Source organism: Chelon labrosus (genome assembly GCF_963514085.1).
Source record: "Chelon labrosus genome assembly, chromosome: 2".
Lineage (NCBI taxonomy): Eukaryota > Metazoa > Chordata > Actinopteri > Mugiliformes > Mugilidae > Chelon > Chelon labrosus.
In genome coordinates, this window is record NC_140338.1 from 31,559,730 (window position 1) to 31,585,097 (window position 25,368).

Here is a 25,368-nt window from a genome sequence, read left to right on the forward strand (position 1 = left end):
TGGATGAATGTGAAGCTCTTAATTATGCAGCTAATTAAACAAAGCGGATTTCTTCCAGTCTTTTGTGTTTCAGAGCGTTTGCTGAGCTGGAACAAAAGCAAATGCAATGAGTCTCACTCAGACTGCTTCATTTCATTTGGCTACGCTTAAGAAAATCTATAAGGAACACATCTCATGGTGGCCTCAAGTGTTTAAAGACTTAAAAATACTGCACTGTATAATTTAATTTGGAGGAACCGACTGCCTGAACTGGCGGTGCTGTTGTTTTAGTAGCTAAGCGGCTCTTTACAGCCTGATCGCTGTTACTTCTCCAGATGAAAATGTCAGATGAATAAATGCATTTTTCCAGGTGATGTAACCTGGGTGTAATGTTCTCTGGTGGACTGGCTGCTGTAGGGAGCAGTACATTTCTGAAAGCTCTTGGTTATATAATGTGTGCAGCGGACTGATCATTTCACTGGCAATATTACTAATGAATTCTAGCCTGAACACTGAGATAAGGTTAGTTTGGTTTGTTGCATGTGATAAAAACAATAGAAGAAGCTGTCTGCATCTGAACCATTAATCACTGCACAACATCAAGTGTTTCCTTTAGAAACCAAAGACACACGATTGTACAAGTACAGTTTATTGATGGTCATGATTCGTTTTCACCAGGTCTGCGAAGGTACAAGTCTGTGCAAACATGCTCAAAACACTACAAAGCCACTGCACTGGCTCCCACCAACAGCGCAGTATACAATGACATATGCATATACAGTGTTCAAATACATAGAACCCTTCTCATAGATATATTTAGAAAAATATAAAGTCCCGACTTTCCAACCGATAGACAAGAACATTTCACGACAAAAACGCACAGGTCCACGTATGCTGCAATGCCCTTATTTGCAGGAAGAGAATGACTGTGTGAAATAACAAGCAAAGAAAGTGTTGTTTTGGGCTTAAAATGATCAAAGATGGAGACCAGAACAAGAGCTGCTGTAGTACGCTCGGCATGCGAGGACATGCCCAACCATATGTGAGAGGGAAATGGAGGGAGCGTAATTGGGATGTGTCTGCACATAATTGTGTATGTGTGTGAGTTCATGGTGTGATGAGGAGTGTGCTGTGCGCATACGGTGACGGTCAAAAAACCAGCGGCTTAGCAAGGGCACGGTGTGTGTTTGCAGATAGGTTTCAAACCACGCAGTCAGAGGGGTGTTTGCTTTATAAAAATATTCCTGATCCTCGAGCTGCTTTAAGTGCAACCTCGGAGGGACACTAATGTCGGAAATTGGGCAAAGAATAGGATTTTAAACAGGATTTACAACCTCCAGAACTACTGAGGATTAGTTTGACTCCTCAGTGTATTTTTGTCCACTTGTCTGACTAATCTAAGCGTGACATGACCTTACATCTCTCTAGCCAATGCGAAAAGTTCAAAGGAGAACCTTTTAAAACTTCTGCAGTTTTTCAAAAGTACTGAAGATCAGAGTGATTGTGGTTATTGTTTTGATCTCGTTCTCTCGAGATCACAAAGTGATCTATTGTTCTCATAGCAAGGTTACTGTCTTATTTTGTGAAAACAACACACAAGATACTAACTTGAGATAATGGGTTGTGTTTTTGTGCATTTAATGATAACAATACACATTTATTTTAAATGTAATGCGCCATAAGTTGTGCTGCAATCAGTGCCTCAGCAGCTAAATCTTCCAAAACTAGCATGAAAGTACGCTTTGCAATTCATTTTGCTACTTGTATGCAAATACTGGCTGCAGAGCACATCAAGAGTCTGGCACATTGCACCTAAAATGTGCACAACAGCGGACAGATGGAAGCACAGCCATTACGTATTTAACTGCGCGGTATAAAGGTCACATCGAAGAACTGGCGACAATAATGGCAGACTGTGACGCCACCCCACCTCGTGTCTCATGTGTCAGAGCAAAAACGTACACTTAAGCACACGGTGAGGGTTATAACCAATTCCCATGTCATGACATGCTACATGTTCTAGGCTGGAATGAGAGGCAATAACTCTTACCAGTAGGTGGCAGTAGTTTGTATTTGTCATTCTAAAGAGTGAATCGAGAAAACAAAGAAGAGAGCCGTCTTACATAGCTAGCCTCTCCTGAATCAGTTCATTTTTTCAAAATGATTATGCCCTTGTGATAATATTTTTCGTAATTTAATGATCAGATGAGAAGAAGATATGAGAAGGTGATATGATGAGGAGGGCCTGTGGACTCTTTGAACTTGACTGTCGCCACTTCCACTTTTTCTCCTGCACTCCTAGGGCTCTGGCATTAATTCAACATGCTCAGTCTGTTAAAATTTTGAAAATAGGGGTCCAACTAGTGTCTACTGCACGGGACACACCACAAAAGCATAGGTCACAGATGGTCGCCGATGGCCTGACACCAGCTAACCATCGACTTGGTGTGTCGCGGCCATAAAGCAGAGGTTCACAAAGAAATGGAAAGCACAGAGCCACTGAAAGACGGCCAGGGGAAAGATACAGACCAGTCTGACATAATGACTTGTTAAACTCGGATAACTAATAGCATTTTAACTGCACAGTCAGCCATTGTTAATGCGATCAGTTTCACTTGTGACACATTCAATTTTACACTCTGCCTTGAAAATGGTCTTTGAATTGGATTCAATTTGTGAAGCCAAGTAGAGCCATCTATTTGAACCCTTCACTGTCACTAAAGCACAAAAGCGTTTTGTGCGTTTTATTTGCAAGTATAATGAAGTAGTAATAATTCTTGATCGTGTCATTTCCACTTGGCTTCTCCCTTGTTGATAAACCACAAATCAATCACACGTCAAGGGGCTGTGATTTAGTTTACAGCTTCCCAAGGAGATCACGATAAGAAAAATTTGGATACCACTGGTCTGGGACATTCCATAATTTGTCCCAATAAATAAATGTTTTATTTCTGGTATTCATTAATGAATATAACTGTGGCAAACTCATTTTCAAGTGAATGAAAAAGATAGAAGCATCGTTATGAGCGGCTGACACTGTGCGGCAGGTTTTTGGCCATCTGTCCGGGCGTAATTGTTTTTGTTGTCAGGGACGGACTCCCAACAGAGGCAATGGGAAGTTACAGTAGATGAATGACCAAATGAGAAGGAGAGGAGACTCATTACTTCCTCATTAAGGCCAGATGCTTATGCCGACGGGGGTCAGATGGGAGATACAGGACGTCACTGGAGCAGATGCAAACTGAAGATTGGATCAAGTGTCCATTTTAAACAGATTTGTTGCCTATGTTTGGGAACTGACTAGAGCGAGAATCCGGCTAGCAGGATGAGTGCGTGCAGTCCAGAGGCGGCGAGGTTAAGTAAGGTAAGGAAATAAGAGTAAATGGTTAACTGAGGTCTCCAGAATTTAGCGGGGAAACTGACATCCTGGGTGGGTTTCTAAAGCCCTTAATGGAGCCTTTAAAGCAGCACGTCTCTGTGATGGGGTTTTGAAGACGTAAACTAACCGACAGTGGTGTAAATATTAACACAGGAGACGTCTTATAGCATGTGGGTGATTGTGAACCTGATTGTGTCCACCTGCTGATATTTTCCATCTCACTTTCACAATGTTAGTGTGTAGCGGTTTGTGCAGTGAAATGTCAGGCAAAGAATAAAACAGCATCAGTGCTAATTAAGACTTTCTGCAAAGAAAAAGAGCCCTCTTCAACACGACAACAGATCAGCGTGTCAATGAGTTGTAAACGAAGGCAGAAGAGTACGCACATTTGCCCACTGTACACTTATACAAACAACACCTCAGTAAAGTTCAACAAGACATTAAATAGAGAGAAAAAGGGGCACATGTCCCCTGAACATGAGGATATACTGTATTAGGACACAAAGAGGATCTATTAACAGTCAGCAGCTCCATGGTCCCGTAGCTGGGGCGTCAACAACTAACTGCCTCCCCCCCAGCTTAAAAATCATTCCTTGTCTAAACATTTATTCCTTCTTTCAAAGTATCATGAGGTGTTTTCATATGTGAGAAGATGCTTCCTCTCTCGCCGCAGGTTTCAACAGAAATGAACCCCGAAAAGTCATAATCCGCAACATTTTTCTAAATAGATGTCTTTTTATACATCATTGCCTATTACTGAAACCTGATCTGGAATAGACATCCCAACATAACATTAGCTTAGCATCTGTAGCAGCAGGCCTGTCAAGCTTTTTCATCACATGAAAGGAAATCAACGTACAGCAGGGTGGTCAACTTTCAGCTCCGCTACCATGTAGTAGTTGAACACGTTTCTCAAAAGTGAACTTGAATGGTTCACTCTGGTTTACAAACTAAAGTACATTTTTTGATAAAAACCTGGACCAGACAACAGACCAGGATAGACAGATCAAAAGTTAATATGGAAATAGTCATTTCAGGTGAAATTATCATTAAAATTGCAAGAAGCAATTTCATTACTTAATTTGGTGTGATTGTGTGATATTATTTTCCAATGTGTTCACTTTAATGATTAGAGAGGTGAAGTCTTGTTCATGGTTTTGATGTTAATGATCAAGTTTTTGGGTTGAATCAATTATTAAAAAGGCTTCATTGCTTTAATTCTTATAGCTGTCTATTATTCATTTGTTTTTGTGTATATTTCAATGATTAAAGGGGTCATGTCCTGTTTGTGGGTAATATTCTGTGTATGAATAAATTCATTCACAGAATATTACTATTGTAAATTCTGCGGTGCTTTGAGGTTTTTAATAAACAAAGGCATAGACATTCAGTCTGTTCAACAGTGAAATAAGGACTCAGTGAAACGTGAGGCCGTCCACTATGAACAAATCATTTATAGTAGCATGTAAACTGTCTGTGTGACAGCTCATCTGTCTGGGGTGTCAAAAATACAGAAAGTCATTTGCTGTTTAATCCTAGATCAATCCTGTATTATTGTTGAGGGTAATTAATAAATAGAAAAATTTAAGGAAGTTACAGTTTTTGTGTCGTGTGCATAAACCTGCACAGCACACCAACATTTTGGCAAAACCATGACTGAGATCAAAAGCAAAGAGTTGGCAACCCTACTATACGTAGAGTTTGGAGGAAGGTCTCTCTTAACAGACAGATTAGTTAGCATGTCTGCAAAATTAGCCTAATTAGCATCACTGCCAAGACTAAGGAACAAATCATTAGTGTACTATTTTGTGAAACATCTAAACTGACATTTATGTTCATGTTTTCTACGTGTATCAAGCACATTTAGCTTTAGCCTTTATTGTGTTGCTGATATGAAGTCTTAAGGTCATATTTAAGTTTCAGAAATGTTACTTATTAATTTGCATAGATAACATTAAATAGCAAGCAAAAATTGTGTTTCTAATCTGGGAAAAGTGTTTTCAAATTTAGGAGGTGAACTCTACCGCCATTAAATCTAAGTGGCATGTGTGCTTTGCTAAACTGGAAAGCTTGACAGACCCCCAGAGACAGAGCTCAATCATGTCTATATAAAACAAGCTTTTGGAGTTGCTTGTCTAACACTTGGCAGCTAAGGAAGCTCTAATGCTACACATGAAGTGGTGCTTCTGTTTCTGGCAGATTGTTTTGAACAAAAGAAGAACTTGATAGTTAGCATTAGCAGTGAAATATACACACTAAAAAAACGACAGCGGGAGAGTGCAATGACTGGCTACATGGTTTGGTGTCCAACTCATCTCCAGGAAGTGCAGTGTAATGAAAACTTAGCACCAAAATAAAGAACAAATTTGCACGGATTACCACGTTAATCTGATTCATGTCTGTGAAACCGTCCTCGCGGAACTCCTCTCAATTCTCCATCCACATCTTACACAAACATTTTCCTTTTTTTTTTTTCGCTTCTGTAAGTCCACTGGAAACTCATTTGACGACCCTCTTCTTCTTCACACCGCTGAGCTGGAGACCTGGAGCCAGCCCGCCTCAGTGTAGGCCCCCGTCACGTGCCAGTACACCGCCCCCATCAGTTTGGTCCACACCATCTGCACCTCTGTCGTGAAGAACTCTGGGAAATCTTCGGCGAACACCTCCAGCATCACTCCAGCCAGGATCTGGGTTAGAAGGAGGGTGAGAATGAAACTTCATTAATGTGTAAAGCGAGAGAGCGAAAGAGATGGAATATGCGGCTGTGGAGATAATGATGAGAGGAGAGAAATCATATTCAGCAGGTAAAGTGGGAGCGGGGCGATGGCAAAAAAAAAGAAGTAATTTCACTGTTACAGAAAGGTAGGCGAGACAGGTGAGAATTGAAAATGATAACGGGAAAATATGAAAGCTGTGGGTGGACAGACAATGCAAAGGGAAAGAAATGACATAGTAGAGAGAAAGTACAACAGAGCTGGGGAGCGACAACGTAAAAGATGTAAAGAGAAAGCAAGAGAGAACATTTGGTTTAGATGTGGCAGACAAACGGTGTGTTAAAAGCATACATTGTTCTTTTCTGGTAAACCTGAGAACTGGGGCAATAAAAACAATGCATTGAGCTACAGTTCACCTGTTATTATGTGATCAAATCTGCATACTCAGGCATGCTATAAAAAACTAACCTGAAAACTGAGACACCATCAGCTGAGGAAGCTCTTGAAATGTGTGTTAAAAGCAGTTTATTTTGATCCAGTTCTCTCCCCACAGAGTGTATTCTAGTGGTATTCAAGAGAATGTCCTTTGTCAATAACCCAAAGAGATACAAAAGGGGGGATTTACTCAAGTGTGTTACCTAAAATCTTATTCAACAAAGACAGCATCTTTGTCTGTGAACACCGTGAGTCATCTAAACCATGGTATATCTAAAACATAGCTCAAGGCAACTGGACTTGTTTGAGGGGCCACTTAAAAAAGTTTCACTGAGACCTTGCATCTGGAGAGTTTCTTGCCATTAATGGGTCATTAGAGAAACAAAGAGAACACCACCCAAGTTAATCTGAACAGCACGCTTTAGTTCCAGGTGAGCACTGAACCTAGTCATGTTAGATTCAGATGGAAACCACCTACAGGTATCTACTCATACCAGGTAAAACTCCAAAGGGAGGCATCCTCCTCAACTGTCACCTTGAGCCCCCCTAGAGCAGCAACATTACTCCAAACTCCCTCCAGATGTCTGAGCTCTTCATCTTATCTCTATTGCTGAACCCAGTCACCCTTCGGGGGAACCTTATTTCAGATACTTGTATCCACAATGCCATTTTTTAGATGAGGGTTGGAACATAGATCAACTGACAAATGGAAAGGTTTCCCTTACAGCTCAGCTCCCTCTTCAGCACAACAGTCGGATAGAGTGCCCACATTACTGCAGATGCTGCACCAAACCGTCTGTCCATCTCTGACTTCATTCTACCATCACTCCTAAACACCATCCCAAGATACTTAAACTTCTTCGATTGGGGCAGGAACTCATCCAACAATCCACTGTTTTCTGACAGAGCAACATGGCATCAGACTTAGAGGTGCAGATTCTCATCCCTGCAGCTTCAAGCTCGGCTGTAAACCGTCCCAGTGCGTGCTGAACGGTAAGGTCGGATGAAGCCAACAGAACCACATCATCTGCAAAAAGCAGGCACGCGATTCTAAGGTTCATTAATGACACCCCGGATTCACCTTCAGCTCCTGTCCATGAATACCATAAACAGGTCAGACTCTCACTCTCCTTTCCAGCACCCTGGAATAAACTTTCCCCGGGAGGCTGAGCAGTATGATACCCCGAAAGCAATTGAGCACACACACTTTTTTTAATTGTAAAAATGTGTGTTTTTTAGAAAGCTGCTGTTAGCTAGATGTCTTGTCTAAGCTCAAGTAATATGTTAAGACTTGCATGTCATGACTTACTGATGCCGTAATAATTGTCTCAAAGTTGAATCACATTTTTTTGTTGTTGCTCAGTCCCAAAATGAGCAAAACTATTTTAGGTTTGTGTGATAAACTACTTGAGATTATTAAACATTCAGGGAAAGACTATTTCACACTTCATTTTGAGTTTTGTCTGGTTGCAGTCATCAGAACTAGCAGACATGACAACCTATCCGCATGGAGTTATGAATTCACAGAACATAAAAAAGGACTAATTTGTTATTCCCAAAGTGATCACTTGAATCTAAAATGTATTTTAATGGCAGTTGGAAACCCGTTAAATTGCGGTAATGTGTTCTCTCCACAGCTGCATTTATAACTGCAGCCAGCATTCAAAAGACTTGAAGAGGGAATCAATATACTTCCGTCTTCAGTGAGATGAAGAGGGAAGTACATTTAATACTGAGAGTTATGTAACCACACAGCCTGTGTTAAACACTGGGTCCTAAACATTTCCAATGATACTCATCTTGCTTCCAGCTTTTTCTGCCCCCACATGTCATCAACGCTCTTGGGTTTGCTAACCCATAAAACTCATTATACATAATAAACGAAAAAAAAAAGCAAAACATTTAATGATTTTGTGGCCTGAGGAAATTTAGATAAGTTAAAGTGTATTATCCCCCCGATATTAAATTAGTAATGAGAACATTTCTTTTAGGGTGTAGTGAGAATTCAAGGGGCTACCGAGGCAGAAAAAAACTGCTATTGTATTGCTACTTATCCAGCACAGAGAGCACTTGGCGTTTATCTTTCAGGACACAGTCTGTTTGTTTCATGGGCATAATGATCAAGTGTCCAGAACTCGAAAACAACATGACTCCTTGCATTATAACAACCCTGTGGCAATAGTTCTTAAAAATACAAAGGAAACAGGGTCTGAAGTAAAGGATGGTGGCTTATTCCTCAGAGTTACCTTAAAGTACATGGGTTCCACTTTGTGTTTGACAGCATGGGCCTTTCCCACCAGGGCGAGCACTGACGACACCTTCTCTGGGTCATTGAGGTTCTCCACCACGGTGTTGATGGCGTTCATCACCCTGCGGGCATGGTGCCGAAGTTGGCTGCTTCGCTCCATCTCCTCAGGATCCTCCATGTCCCGAAACTGGCTGAAGTACTGTTTTGCCGATGGGAAGTTGACAAAGAACCTAAGGATGCAAATATATAATTAAAAATATTCAGTTTAATTTGTGTTTCCTCTGGAATTCACAACCTGACAGTCAACAACTAGGTTTAAGTCCAGCCATGATATCAGCTATGATAACTAGTCATCACTTACACACAGTAAATTAGTTTGCGTTGAAGATGTTTTAAAGTAGTTTTGTATCATTTGTTTCCTTGTTTGTTGTGGGCTGCAGTCATTGCTTTTATTGTACATTGGTAATAAATTAGTGTGATGATAGCCACCATGGGACTAGTATTGGAAATTAGCTTGGGCTATAAACATGTATTCACTACATTGCTTCCTTTTTTCCTGCTCTGGAGCACTTTGGTCTTGGCAAATACTGAGTGACAATATACTGTACAGAGAATGAATCACAACAACTGGAAAAAAAAAAAAAAACAACTATAGAGGAATGAGATCATTTATCTTCGCTGGTTTGAAATAAAGACAAACTAAGAGAAGCGAGAGAATGAATTTAATTAGAAACCTACAAAACCCCCAGTGAGAATAAATCAGAAGTGGAACCACACATATATCACAAATTTGAAGGGACTCAATTTTTCCAAGCAACAAATGGCTGAAGGCTACTACTCCACATTTCATACCACATATTACCCAGATGACATCCAGTCGGCATAAATTCTCTGTGTGCTCAGTAATTCAAATCAGTGTCTCTATTTCTTCTTTACTAAGTAGGTTTTGACTAAAGTGCAGTTCACCAGCTCACATATGCGTTTTCCTGTCAGTAAAGTGTGTAATCTGCCTGTGCACCATCAGTGTGGCAGGAAGCCCCCAGTAGAAACCTTTACAGAGCAGAAGCACTAATGAGACCCTGCAGTTAAGATTGATGGGATTCTATGAGTGTAATTGGATGCAGGTGTGCTGCAAGTGTTTAATTTTCAGGCATATCTAGAGCTGTGTATGCAAGAGCATCAAACTGAGAGACACCAACTGAAAGCGTGACACTGGGCAGATTAAAACGTTGTATCGTAGGTTTTCAGCTCCAAGATGCCCTACTCATGTATGGAGAATATTATTTTACTGAAATGCAGTGACTGGTGCAGACTAACTGCATGCCTTCTTGAATGAACGTTATAAAATAAAGCTTTGATTAATAACCACTGCAGAGGGCAGTACATGTTATATACTGTCATCAATCTATGTCTATGTCAGTCTAATCACATCAAACTATGTGCTGCTCCACACTTTAGTTTTAAGGTTGAAATTATGATATAGACTAATTATGTATGCGAGATACACTTCGGCAGTTGTTTTTGATCATTTGATAATCTACCCAGTCCTGAGGTCCACAAAACATGTGAAAATATGTTTTATGGACCTCTTTCCTTCCTCTATCGTACATCATAAAGACATAAGCAACACTACTTGTAAACATGTACATCTAACCCATACTCCTGTGACTCTCACTAGTCATTTTACCTTGCTTTCGCTGGGGTATCCCCCAAAGGAGTCCATATTAACGGCATGGTCTTGTGGTATTCGCAACCATATAACTGGAAATGTCTTTGTATGGTGAACGTTCAGAAGTTGTCAGGTGTTTGCAGATATTTTTAGAAAGGGAGGTGTATGGTAACTTAATATGTTGTAATTTAGTTGTAATGACTTCTCCTGGTAATGTATATGTCTGAGGTTCCCAACAGCCTCTTTTTTCAGGAAGCCTTTGTCTTGGTACCTTCTAGACACCAGGGGTTGCCTAGCAGTCTTGTTGCAACATGTGAAGGCAGACATATTTTTCTTCTGGACAGGGGGGTGCCCAGAAGTTGCTCATTTGCATTTAAAGATACAGACACTGAAATGATGATGATTTTTCATGAAACTTGAAGAGACTTGAAGTCTGCAATGCCCTAAGATGGTCACCTTGACTGATATGCAAAAGTGTGTTTGTGGATATTTCATCATTTGGTGCAAGGTGCAAGTGTTTTCTGATCTGGCATTCTTACGGACAGGACAGCATAATTTGTCTGTGCCTTTCAAAACTGATGCAAAACTGAGCCTGACATCACCATCCCCTCTTTTTAGACCTAAGCCTAATCATATTGCTTGTCATTTAACACTGTAAGCTGACATGCAAAGAGCTTAAAGAGCGTTGTCCAAGAAGTTTGAGCTATTTATACACACTTACATAATATCACGGAGGACACTGTACTAAGGTGACTTGAGGGAAAGATCACAATCATGCTTTTTACTAAATATTAATGTCAGCAGGCTAAAATGTTCACAATGCCAAACTTGTTGGGATCAATTTGAAAATATTTGGTCATAACCTAAAATACTAATGTGTAATTTCACACAGGTACACCAAAACCATCAGCTTTAGGGACAGTGAATGTCTGTTTAAAGTTTCACCACAATCTATACAACAGTTGTTGAGACATTTCAGTCTGGACCTACCAACTGAGAGATCTCTTGTGTATGTCAAAATGGTAGTAAAGCCTGTCTAGGAATCCTCACTGTTGTCTGACAGAAAAAAAATAACAGATCCTTGCAAGGCTTTAGTCCAATGCCTTTCTAAACTCAGTGCTGAGCATTTAAGACCTGCCATGTGACATAAAATGACACTTATTTAAGATATAGTACCTTCTACTCTTGTACCACCCTGGTAGATGTAAGCACACAGATAAATAAAGAAAGTGTAAATTATCTTGTGGGATTCTAGTTACAAAGATTTGTTTTGATTCAGGGTTTGACAGTTTTCCTCACAGCTGTCTGTGGTCTCACAGCAGCTCAGTGAGAGAGAGGAAAGAGTGAATGCCAGAGCAACAGCAAAGTTTCTACAAGCCTAACTGAGGGGGGTGTGAGAGATCTGACAGATTAAGCATTGCTGGTTTTCACTCACAATGCAGAGTCTAGATGTTAACACAAATCTTTAGAAACTTACACACAAACACTGACTGAAACAGATGGATTTACAAGTGCACACACACATAACACACACTTCTGCTCTGACCCAGTTTAAATCTTGTCAGTGCTCCAGCTAACTAGAAATGCTAGTACAGTTATTTCCCTGTTGGAGTTCGGCCATTGGCAGCACCGCTTCACTACATCCACATCCCCCAGATCCTATGTCATGCTAGGCTTACAAAGGCTCAGCTTGCCTGTAGCACTTCTAACTTGGATCCACCAGCTGTCAAGATGCGTACACACTATTTTCCTTGGCGGCAGGAATAATTCAGACTGTCTAGTAGCTCTTGTTCAGCTTAGACAACATGGAAGTTAAAACGCGGCTCTCCTCTGATGTTTTCTCTGAAATAAAAAAAAAGACATTGTCTTTTTTGTGCTTGTCTTTTTGTTTTAGAGTAATGTGTGTTTAATCCCATACAGCCAGAGCACGGTTGTACAGTACATTTTAATTTGCATCAGCATATTTCTGAAATGAATTATACAATTGAACAAAGCCTCATAATTCAAACAGTGTAAACCATCTTGAGATGCTAACATTACAGCATCATTAGCTGCAGGAGCAATGGTTCCTTACGTTCTAATAATGTTCTAATTTCTGACTTCTATAGCAGCACATACTGATGAATCAATATATGCTGCACACTAAGTGCAATCTGAACAGCTACTACTGACTCATTTGATGTTTGGTACCTAGTCATTTCATCTGACCAGAGGACTGGTACAAAACATCATAATTATGATGCTATTCTGATACTTTTTCCAATTTACTGCACCATTATTTAAAAAAGAACTTTTGTTCACATTGGATGATTCTGCAGCACTCAGCTTAGATCTAAAGCCACCGTTTGGGAATCTCAAACACCAAATGAATCATCATCTTTTGACCTTGCAAGGATTCAGCTCCCTCTCAAGTTATCCACAGTGGTGAGGGTTTAAATAGATGAATTCACCTTGTGTAACAGACCTAATTATCATTATTCTTTACCATAAACACAATTCTTTCCTTAACCAGGTATTTAGTTTTGGCTTGGGTTTTTTCTTTTCCTCGAATAATACACAAGCACAGAAAAACATGATGGGCCACACTGACGTTTCAGACCTTTAAACTGCATACGAAGGCACGGTGAGAAACACTTGTGTGTGAACAAGGTACTGGTGTTTAGTACCTTGGAGGGCACTGAGAAAATTAGTGCACCTGCCTCTGCATTTAAATTAAGTCATAAAAGATAAGCGGCGCCCTTAGTGGTACTTGTTAATTGCACTTTGATTACAGTGGAAGGGTTTCTTTAATTCTATGGTGTAGAAACCTTGAGCTGAACTGCCAGAACTTCAAGGACGTCTTTTTCACATGGTAAACTCTATGACTCCACACAGCCAACTTAATTACTGGGGGAAAAAAACACATACTCCTGAACTCAGTTTGAAGTGCTATCAAAATAATTCAAACAAAACTAATACAATTACTTTAATGAAGTTGTTGTTTATCAGTAACCACCACAATGCACAGACATTCTTGGTCCTCAGAGGACAGGTTAGGGTTAGACCTTTCTTCTGGTCTTAACTGAATTATCATGGTTATTACTAAATTCATTTCCATACAGTTTAAGCAGATGCCCATGGTCACCAGAGGATGTAATACTAATGATTGTCTTACTTTAACTACCTCCACCATCAGGTTACAGTGTCAATACTTTGCTGTTTTTTTATAACCAAATACCTGCAAAAGAGACCCAGCTGTACTTTGTGTTTCATACAAATCGTGAGCATGGGAATGGGAATATATGACATAGTAATTTTAAGCTTGTTAATTTAGCTCAAAGCACTGCTCTGCCTAAAGTGTGTAGCCCATGTTGTAGCCTACCAACTGAGAGCATATCTACTTGTTTGATTGTGTACTGGTGCCATCCTGTAATTACACTACTAAAATACTAGTTGGTGTGTGATTTGTGTATGACAAACAGTGGTATATGTTGAAGTTGGAGTTAACAAAAATTAATTTCACTGAAATTACTGCAAAGCAGAAAACAGACATTGGAAGGGATGGTGTGTAGACATAGGCTACATTATCCTATGTTACAACACGCTGTGAAGAACTATTAAATGCTATTATGCACAATATTGATAAGCGCATAGGTTTATGTGCGTGTTCTGTTGACATTTTTGCTGTGGTTGTGGAGTGTGTTTTTTGTTTCTTGTGCTTTCTTTTCCCCGAGTGAGAGCCACATATTAGAAGTGTCAGACTGACAGTGTTTATGGTGTTAACGTGGGCTATGGCCAACAGTAGCCCGTGTTCAAGCTTCAACAAACTTGCAGAAAAGCCTCCGTAGCTTCCTTTGTGTGACATGCTACAATATGTACTCAGGTCACAAATATAGATTTCGTCGTTGCAAAGCATTACTTTCTACGTGTTTTTATTTGTGACGTCATCGACTAGTTGATGCCAACTCGACTTTCACCACATATTAGTCAACTTTAAAAAAATCTCAAGTCATTCAACCCGTAGGTAGAAAGAGGATACATTTTTTCGTGCTCAACTTGTGAGACACGTGAATGAGGATATGAGTTTCTGACCATGGACCATGGACTCATGGACACACCAACATAGTTGTAGACTGGTTGTATCTGCACACATTGAAAAATTACTTTTTACTTAAAGCGGACTCTACATGTATAGTCCTACAGCCAATCACAGCAACAAATTATAAGACACACAGTATTGACAAATGCCTTAATTAAGTTAAAGTTAAATGCTAGAACTTTACTATTATTTAGTTATTGTCCAACGGTAGCCATGGTAATTTATAATGGTAGTTATAAACAAATTAAACTCAACAATGTTAAGATGACACTATGACTAAGTCGTTACTTTTCTGTCCATCACTGCATAAAAGCCCACCAAATGATCTGATTGGCCCCACAGATCTTTGCTGGGCATAATGAATTCCAAACAGAGCGACTCCAGACCGAAGTTGGGGAACTTCGGGCTGGCCTCCAAGTTATCGTTGGTTATTAGTGTGCCCAAACCAGAAACCACTCAGCTTTTCCATTAGAGCATTTACAAATATTTATCTTGCTTCAGCATCTTGTCCTAAACACAGCATGAAACAGATCCAATCAATATCAATCAAGTGAGATTGTCTATAAATTCTGACACTTAAATATCTTCCACTTGGAATGACAATGTGCCTGATGCCACCCATCAGCGCCATCCGTGCAACATTACCATTTGAGTCCAAGTACGCTGGGTTCTATTGTATTCACAACGCTGCCATATGCACTGTTCTGCCGGTGCCTGGGGGGCTCTCACTCTTTGGTGCAATTGCATTTGTACGCATTGTTGAGATCAGCTGAGGCTTTTCTCGCCATCTATTCTCTCTGTGCGTACAGGCAGATGGATCCACATGAAAATGTAAATGTATGTTCTCGTGTGGTATGTTGTGCTCTGCTCGCAGCAATAAGAACTCAACCGAGCAAGGAATCTGAACCAGCGTCAGCCTCAGGTTGGGAACGGTAAGCCAACTGTTGATAATTAAACTCTTTGTGCATCACGTAGTGGTGAAATAATGAAAATAAGGAGTGCTGAAACAACACATTTGTTCATTGATCTGGTATTTAAATATTTTATCTAGTAGAAATGTCAATATTCTGTCAGAATTCCCAGCTACAATAAACTATGCCATTTTCATTTTTCATTGAAAATGTTCATTTTGAAAATGTTTCTTTGCCGTGGTTGTAAATCTGAGACCAAAACAAACAAGCAGCTGGAACATTTTCATGTTTCATTGCCACAAGAACATCACTAGGACCCTCATGTCTGTCTGTTGTCTGCTGTCAACAGTCATCTTAACATAAAGAGCTTGTCCAGCAGTGACAAACTAGCATTAACAATGGATCAATGGAAAATGCAACTAGCATTTTTAAGGCAACAATAATTTCAAGGCAGTTAGAAAGAACAATTCCAGTAATTGCCTCTTTATGGCTTAAAGAAAGACAACTGCTCTTGCTTCAGTATTTCTAATTATTAGATGCTGCCCCAGTTGAGCATGCTCTGTCACTGTCTACCCTACAGTCTGTTAACTGTGTGCTCCGTTGTTTCTTAGTTGTCAATATGCATCTTCACCAGAGTCAAATAAACAAATTCTTGCATATGTAATAAGCCTTGATGAAATTGATTTGATGGTCAACATAACTTAGATTTCAAAGGAGGAAAGATTTCCCCTTTTCTTCAAGGGAGGAGACAAGAAGATGGATGTAGAGGCTTGGATAGGGGCATTTAAGAGCTAAACCTTGTAGCTGTCATCCCCAGATAAGAGCACAAGGCACACACATGCAAATGATGCTCTCTGCCCCTTCTGCTCTCTCCCTCAGGGTTTCTCGTCACCCCAAACCTAAAATCAGTTTGTTTCACTCGCATGCTGTTCACTCACATCAGTCTCCTTGGCTACGACCGGCTGTCCATTTTAACAAGCCCTTAAGGGCTGTCTTAGTGTTGCACTGAGACAGTTTAACCGAGGACATTCAAATGAATCAAGGCTTTCTTCTTTCATATTTATATATTTATCTAAAAACATGAAAAGAAGCAGGAGAAACAGAACCGTCCTGTTACAGCTACTTTTCCAGTGAACCTTCACAGAGAATTACAGATCAGATCCTTACATATATATATATATATGCGCGTGGGGGGGGGGGGGGGGGATTTCAACAGCTTACGGACAGAGGCAGTGGCAAAGCAAAAGCAGTAGAAAAAAATTAAAACTGTAAACTCTAAAAACTAAAAGTTACAATTTGTGAGCCGTAAATCGTCTTCTATAAAATAATACCTTACTCACAATAATTTAAATTAGTCACCGTCTCAAGGGTGACATGTGTCTTGTCAAAGTGTGAGAGGAAGTGAACTAGAACTGTCCTTCTTCAGCATCTTAATGAGAGAGGAATGCGATGTTCCCTCTTTGCCTGCACTTGTCACAGCTCAGTTATTGGTGAGAGGTTGAAGGAATGGTTGAAGAACTTGTGCGTGTGTGGGCGCGCGTGTGTGTGGGTGTTGGTGTGTGTGCATGCACACCTGTATGTGTGTTCTTGTATTATTCATGTCGTGGGGACATAAACCTACTCACATTATGGGGACCCTCATCCCTTTCGAGAACAAACTAAGTCCTCATTACATGAATAATTAAATCTAAGACTGAAGACTTTGTTTATGGTTAGAGTAAGGGTCCTCTGAAGGGATAGAAACAGACTGTGTGTGTTTGTATGCTCTGCATGTTTAATTAGTGTTACCTGTTTCCATTCCAAAAAAACAATCATCTACACGCAGTCAACTAAAAGTTCGACATTTTCAGCACTAGACTTCAATGGTTACTTGATGAAGATCACACAGATGTTATTTGTAGGCTACATTTTTTACTTTTTAAGAACTTTTTTGTTCCAAACTCTTCCAATGCTGCCAGGTACTGTTTAGAGCACAGTAATGATGTGGGATAAGAGAGAAGCAGCTACTGAAAAACATTCTATAGAAGATAATTATCAGCATTGTTAATAACACCAACTGAGATTTAAAAAAAAAAAAAAACACTATTGCACATGACTGATTTGCCAAGTCATTAGGTGCACTAGGGAAAACCTTCTAATGTCATTATATAATGTGCATATTACCATAGTACTGCATTCCCATAGAACCCTTCACTGAAAGCAATCGCGTGCTTGTCTTTCTGTCTTTATCTAAATTCATTTCTGTGTGTGACTTGGAGGCTGTGATAGTACTACTGAATTGTATTGTGATGTACCGACACAGGTGTCTATTATATTGACAACCCCATTTTAATCAGTGGGCTAAGTTAAACAACAGAATCACTTGTTTAACTTAGCCCACTGATTTAATCCAGTTTAACAACACCACAAAGCACATCCTCTAATATAATCATACAGTTCAATTACTACATTTCATACACCATATTGACTTGAAGTTAGCATTACAACAATTAGCTCAGGAATGTTATATTAGAAAAATCTGCTTCCACTCGTGTAAATAATTTTTACACTGGCATTGATGCAAATAAGTATAGAGCATAATTCCAAAAGAAAGGCAAGAAGAACTAATGAGTCTTCACTAGTTGTTCTCTCTTCTTGGCTTTCCTTTGTTACTGAGATTCAATCTGAGCATGAGACACTTATGAGCAGCAGGGAAACTAAACTACTGGTGTTATCAGATCGCACACCCATAGCCTCTTGCATCTTGATCTGTGAAGATGTTACTTTCTGTTTCTGAGTTTACTTACTCTGAGACAGATTTGAGATTTTCCTCACAAAGACAACAAAATTCTTCCTCCTCTTAACAAAACTCACCTTATGAGCACGGACACCCCCACATCCTCGCAGTTCTTGTAGACATGCCCCCATGTGCCCTGGACAATCTCCCGCTCGGCGTCGGACAACGGCTCAGCACGCTCTGGACGATCCTCACAATCCACCTGTCCTCTCTGCACTCCCAGCAGCTGTGGAGGTGGCGAGGGCGGTGGCGGGGACTCCCTGCGAGACATCCTCCTGCGGCGCAGCAGCCCAGAGGCTCCCAGCAAGGCCCGGGGGAGGTAGGGAGCAAGGGAGGGGGGGAGGGAGACAGAGAGCTGAGACCCCACGGCGGGAGCTGGGGGGGGCGAGTCTGGGATGAGAAGCGGAGCAAGAGAAGAGGAAAAAGAGAGGGAGAAGAGAGGAGGCAGACTGCACTCACAGCCGAGAAAATAAAAGGGAAAATGAAGCTCCCGATCCCCCACCAAGCTCCCTCACTCCAAACTCTCCTTCGCCTGTCGTAGCTCCAACTAAAAACTTCTTTCTCTCACTGTTTTGCTGCCTCCCCCTCTCCTCTTCCTCTCCTTTCTCTCCCCACCTTTCTCTCCTTCTCTTCTCCTCTCTCCAGCAGTGAGGGAGATTCTTGTCAGTGATGTTGATGTTGTTCTCCCGTCACTTCTCCTCTCCCTCTCTCCGATCCTCCCGCTCTGATGGAGGAGACGAGGCGTTCGGAGGCTGTGTTGTGAGGACCTGATGGAATGAGAGCAGGGTGGGGAGAAAACAGAGAAAGACACATAGGGGTGGAGAAATCTAGAGATGAAAAAGAGGAGGAGGAGAGAGGAAAGGCATTAAGGGTCCCTGACAACACCCCCCACATACACAAAGCACATGTCTGAGCACACATATTGACACAACTACTAAGAATTTATTTGAGTCTCTGTTTTAGAGACACACAATACCATCAAATACATCTAATGAAGACATTCTTCTTCTCATTAGTAGGGTGGGTGTTTATGTGTATATGTTAAAGAGTGTAGAGTAAAATGTGTGCATGAAATTTATCTCAAGCAAACAGCACCAATTTTGCATTGCTACGCTCCTGCAGTTGTTTTCTGAGAAATTGTGACTCCTGCTCCATTTAATATGTTAATAACAAACCAAAAAAATGGTTTTGTTTCACCACTCTTGTCAATCCTCCACAGCTGAAATCAAATCCTGTGATACCAGTAAACACAACCTGCTCAGCACCAAACAGCACACAGATTTAGCAACTAGCTGGTGAGCATAGCGGATTAACGTTTTTGCGGCTGACTGGCGACCACAGGAGAAAAACTGACGACGCGCACACTACGAACTTCACTTCACTTCCGAGTCTATTTGACTCTCTTTTATTCTTTTTCACAACGCTGTACAAGCTTACGGTTGTTTTCATGCGTCCGTGCAAAGTAAGAAAGGCGAAATCACATTAATGCGGTCAACAGAAATTTCCACTCCTGATGTTCACCTTACCCCTTGATTAAAGGCCAGCACCGGTGAACAGGTGAGCGCAATCACTTATCGACTTCCGGGTAAACACCCATAGTGACACCCCTCCACCCAAGTGCCAATACGATGTGCACACACACGCCAAAGACATGAATATTCAAAGACTTACATGGATGGCTCCTACAAACGTCGTTTCGGTGGAGACCAAAAATAGAGATAAAAGACACTGACCCTGGACATTTACCGCTTCAGCAATACTGTGACTTCAAAAACCTGCTAATGTTACCTCACGTTTTATGCATGTGTAGGTGTGACAAAGTGGGTGAGAACCACACCATTTGTCCCATTTACTGTTTCTTCTTAATCATGCTTGTTTAATATTTGTTTGCCAAATTCCACCTTTTTCTGTAATGTGCATACACTTACTATCCTGGGTTTGTTTGTGTTTTGCATTATATTTGGTTACAAATCATCCTTCAACATTTCCATATAAAATCAGACTCAGACAAGTTAAAATTATTTTATTTCAAATGTGCAATATTTAAGTTAATTGTTGAGTTACTTACCATACCCACCATGTGTTCCAGAGACAAAAGGAGGAAAGTTTGGATCTCTTCCTGCTTTTAAGGTCTCTGTAAAGGTCCTTGAGGCGTGCCTGTAGCTCTTTGAAGAGCTACAGGCACGCCTCTATGATAAGTGGATGGCACCAAAAACTAACACAAAAGAGCAAATTGGAGACACCATCATCATGGAGCAGTTTTTCAAAGAGGAACTGTGGATGTTTTTTGTATTCATGGTGATAAGGTACCCCATAGCTGAAGTACCCATGCAGGTTGATGGTCAACACTACGTGCTATCAGTAGGGTTTTTTCAACATCTACCCTATCAGGTGGTGTTAGGCTGTGATATTCCTATCCTTCCCGAGTTGATAGCTAAGCAGTCCCGTGAGGCCAGGGCCAGCGGCACTAGTGAAAGTTTGCTAGCTGTCACCTGATCCAAAAGTAGCCAGGAACAAGCTAGCTCAACAGCGGGATGGGAGGAATTTTGTTTTTCCCATTCTGAGTGACATTGCGAAGCTACAGAGGGAAGACACCACACTTAAACCTGTGTTTGCTAAATGTGTGCATGAGTCAACCCAAGTCACAGAAATAGGAAAGGACGTATTTGTGGTTAAGGAAGACAGGCTCTATCGCCATAGTAAGATTGGTGGCCATCTAGTCATTCCTCAGAGTTTGAGGTCCACTATCTTTAACCTTAGCCATTTTATCCCTTGGGCAGGACATCTAGGTTACACAAAAACATTCCTAAGAATGATTCACCGTTTTTTATTGGCCCCAGCAGTATTCGGATACAGTAAAATATTGTCAGTTGTGTCCACAGTGGCAGCTTACAGCTCCTGGTGGGAAGAGAGATAGAGCACCTCTCATTAATATGCCAATCACTGATACACCCTTTTCCCGTATTGCCATGGACATTGTAGGGCCACTAGAAAGGAGTAGTGCAGGCCACAAGTATATACTGGTAGTCTGTGACTATGCCAGATATCCTGGCCCAGTCACATATGAGCTCTTTTGAAGGAATGGGTGGACCAACCAGACCAGTCTACAACCCTGTGGGCGCGCACAGTGACCGATGAGGAAGAACTGCAGGAGCAGTATTTTCCACCTACCGCATACCTGCCAGACTTGTTCCTGAACTGAAGCAGGAAGTGGAGGAGATGCTGGCTACGGGTATCATTGAACCCTCTCACAGTGAGTGGTGTAGCCCTGTGATGTTGGTCCCAAAGAAGGACAACCCTAAACTGAGATTCTGTGTCAATTTTTTAAAGTTGAATGCTGTGTCTGCCTTTGATCCCTATCCAATGCCAAGGGTTGATGACCTTATTGAACGCTTAGGGAATGCTAACTTCTTGTCGACCCTTGACCTCTGTAAAGGGTACTGGCAAGTGCCCTTTACAGACTCTGCAAAGGACTTGACAACGTTCAGAGTTCAGAGTGGTCTCTACAGGTTCAGAGTGATGCCTTTTGGTCTGCATGGAGCACCAGCAACATTCCAGAGGTTAGTGGATGAAGTTTTGAGAGGAGCAGAAAACTATGCAGCAGCTTACATTGATGACATTGTGATCTTCAGCCGGACCTGGGAGTAGGAAACTGTTTAATTTAAAGAGCTACCGGCAACAAAGGTGATCTGTGATGTTGCATTTGAACTCATTGCAAAGACCGGAGCCAATGGCCAGTTTCGCTAGCACATTCTGTGCCTGCATGAAAGGAAATAACTATCCACACCAGCAGGGGGCAGTGGTCCATGTTCATCATTCACAAAGGGAAATCAGAAATGAAAATGAAACATTCTTTTCAATCTGCATTCTTGTCTTTACTTCTCTTATGTGAAACGTAATACTTCGCTGCACAGGTACTGTTCCAATTCAAAGTACGTAGCAGACCAGTTCATACCTAATACGCGGATGTGTTTCCCCGCCCATTTATCAAGAATGCGTCAGGAGTCCACTTGGGTGGACCTTGGACAGCCAAGTATTCCATTTGCATTTTATAAAGTACGCTGATGTTCCAGTAACAGAATGACCATCCCGTCCTCCAAAGTCAAACTTGTCAAGTCCAAACTACCATGTGCAAACCTGAAGATCTCGTGCAGTAATGTTTTTGTCCACTGTAAAGCTGCTAAGCTGGTGGTGTACACCAAGTTTATGAGTTAGTTGCTAAACATAGCGCTACGAGAATGATGAGAGTAAATATGAGTAAAATCATAACAGTGAGCTAACATATACTAAAATGCTCTGCTGAGCTGAGGAGAACAGATAAAATGGGTTATAACTTGACCCCTCTAACATTATACACAATCATTTTATCTATTGCTATATACATATTGCTTTAGGCTTTCATATTTCTATATGTACAATTGCCTCAATGTGGATAAAACCATCACTTAATGCAATTTAGTATTCATGACTACTCTCTGTATAATAATCTAAATATATTGGTGTCTGGCTCCATAAGAATTTAGAATTTAAGTATAGGATTAAAAACAGCAACAAATGCTATGATTTGTTTTCTGGGTTATGAAGAATGAAATATCAATGCGCTGCTGCCTCTACTTTCAGCCTCCTAGATATCATTCACTGCCCTGCCCAAAGGTACATCGCTGGTGATAATTACACTCACTGCTGCTGTCTATATGAGAATGTTGGTTGACCTGTCTGCGAAATGTAATAACCAACCATCTTATATCTCATATTTGCTACTCTGGGATTCTGACACTTATTCCAGCTGTTCCATTCACTGGTTTGATACATCGGAGCCCTGAAGCTGAACTGACTATGGAAAGCACTGGCTGATGGAATAATAAATCATGGCACCCTGTCAGTCCTATGTCCAACTACCTGCCTGTGATTCCTCTCTATGAAGCTGTATCTGAATCTGTTGTGAATGTATTTTATGCTCAGTTAAACTATATCTATAAGGCTGAATAGATCAATAAAAAATATGATGCAATTTATTGTCCATATGACACACAACAATCCATAACATTATGACCACTGACAGGGGACAAGAATAACACCAATTATCTTGTAATCATGGTACCTGTCAGTCATTTCTTTTAAGGCAGCTAGTAACCATTTTAAATTTGACTTGTTGGAAAATGTGCAGGAAGGGTTTGAGTGACTTTGGGGAGGGACACAGTGTGATAGCTAGATGACTACGTCAGCACATCTGGAAGCTCTACAGCTCTTGTGGGTTGTACCTGGTCTGGAGTTGTCAGTATGTGTCGAAAAGTGTTTAAAGGTAGGGAAAATGATGATTGGTCCACCAAGCCTCATTGATGTTTGGGGTGCGAAGGCTGGCATGTATAATCCAAAGTGACAGACAAGCAAGTGCAGGTCAAACTGCTTTGAGTATATATGGGATGTGCTGGACAAAAAAGTCTCATCCCAGGAATTAAAAGATCTACTTCTAACATCTTAGCCCAATACCACAGCACTCCTGCAGTGTGGAGTCTCAATGGGTACGAGCTGTTCTGAAGACAAAAGGTGTACCTACACAATATTAGGCAGATGGTCATAATGTAATGGCTGATTGGTGAACATTATATGTGTAATGTGCAGAATGCTGGCATAATTATATCTTTAAACATTACACAAATAATAGTTCATGAGATTTTTTTCTTGTTAATCTCTGTTTATAATGCTGATACTGATGATTACTGTCATTATCAATGAAGCATCCTCAAGTAAATTAGAACATTAGAAATGTCCCTGACATTTAGCACAACACAGAAATCAGGAGCACAATTAGTCAAAACATTTTTACCCAGAATAGTGGGTACTTCACTTTTGGTCGATTGACACGAATAATTTTCTTATAACATCAGTTTGTACTATGCTCATCAGTACATTCCAAACACAGATGTACTTACTTTATATGGCAACAAAACAGATAGAAGAAATGAAAGATGCACAAAGTGGAAGATTTGTGTCTTGTAGAGGTACCTGCTTTGTGTCTGGACATTTTTAGCAGACAGTTCGTCGGGTGAGGAGGAAACTGAGGATGACTTGGGGCTGGAAAGGAAACAGATCAGAATGTCATTACAGCCAGTGCACTGGTTGCTATGTAACCACAGCGTTTCTTTGTTTTGCAATCCTTCAAACTTTAATCAAGTAATTTCGTGCACAAGGATCTTTAACCAGACACTGAACTGAAAATAAAATGTTTAATTATTTAGACAAGTCCTGTCTGATTCATGCAGTTACATTTAATTATGGTCTTTCTGAAGAATCAACAAATCAAACTATAAAACGACCACAGTGTATGATGTAAACTTTGACAGTGCTCCTCAGTGCCCTCAAAGTCAGGAAGAATTCTAAAACTACTTCATCTGAACTGAAGCTTTGTTATTCTGACAGGCAAGATTTACTGCATGATGACGGGAGATGACGCTAGAGTGTGAAAAATATTTCAAGATCATTTGTGTATAAAAACCTTTTAAAAGACAATTTCAACCCAGTGAAGAAAATATAATTTGAGAACTCAATGGTAGAGAAAATGACTTACTTAAGATGGAGATTCTTCAGTGAACATATACAGAGAGAGCACATCAATCTATGTTTGTGCAGGGAACTGAATACAGTGCCTGCAGAGGTCAAGCATTCATCTCAACCCAATCTGGCTCGGTGGTACCGAAAACGCCACATTTGACATTCCTTATCTACGCAAGCGAAAAAAAGAGAAGAAAAAAAAAAGATGGAGATTTTTGATAAACTGCTGTCTAGACAATAGCAGAAGAGGGGTGGTGCAGGACGATGCTGATGACAGGTCTATTATGCCACAGAGGCAACTGGAGAAGCCAACAATTGAGCAATGGAGCTGTCACAGCATTTTGCAAAATGGCAGATTTCTGTGCAACACCAAAGGGTGTCACGCTGTCACTCGTCAAGACTAGATGAAATAACTCGCTCAGACGTCTTGCATCTGTCACACAAGCTATGCCAGAGCTCAGTATGCAACGTGAAAGTTAACTGGTTCATATATGAAGCCAAACACCGAGTTAATGAAGGGAAACATACATAAAATACAGTCAAACACATCTGCACCTCTGACAAAAACATGACTGGCTCATGAGTAATAGAAATACATAAAAGTGTCACACAGCACGTGTGAGGATG

General features: G+C 40.7%; 1 protein-coding gene across 1 annotated transcript; it reads right to left on the minus strand.

Annotated features, from left to right (window-relative positions):
* Positions 1–211: 211 nt before the first annotated feature.
* cygb2 (cytoglobin 2) lies at positions 212–18,460 on the minus strand (the record flags this gene model as incomplete). Its single annotated transcript, XM_084567820.1, has 3 exons — positions 212–6,045; positions 8,754–8,985; positions 18,267–18,460. The coding sequence occupies 3 exons, from the start codon at positions 18,458–18,460 to the stop codon at positions 5,881–5,883; spliced, it is 591 nt and encodes a 196-aa protein (XP_084423946.1). The 3' UTR covers positions 212–5,880.
* Between the last annotated feature and the right edge of the window lie 6,908 nt (positions 18,461–25,368).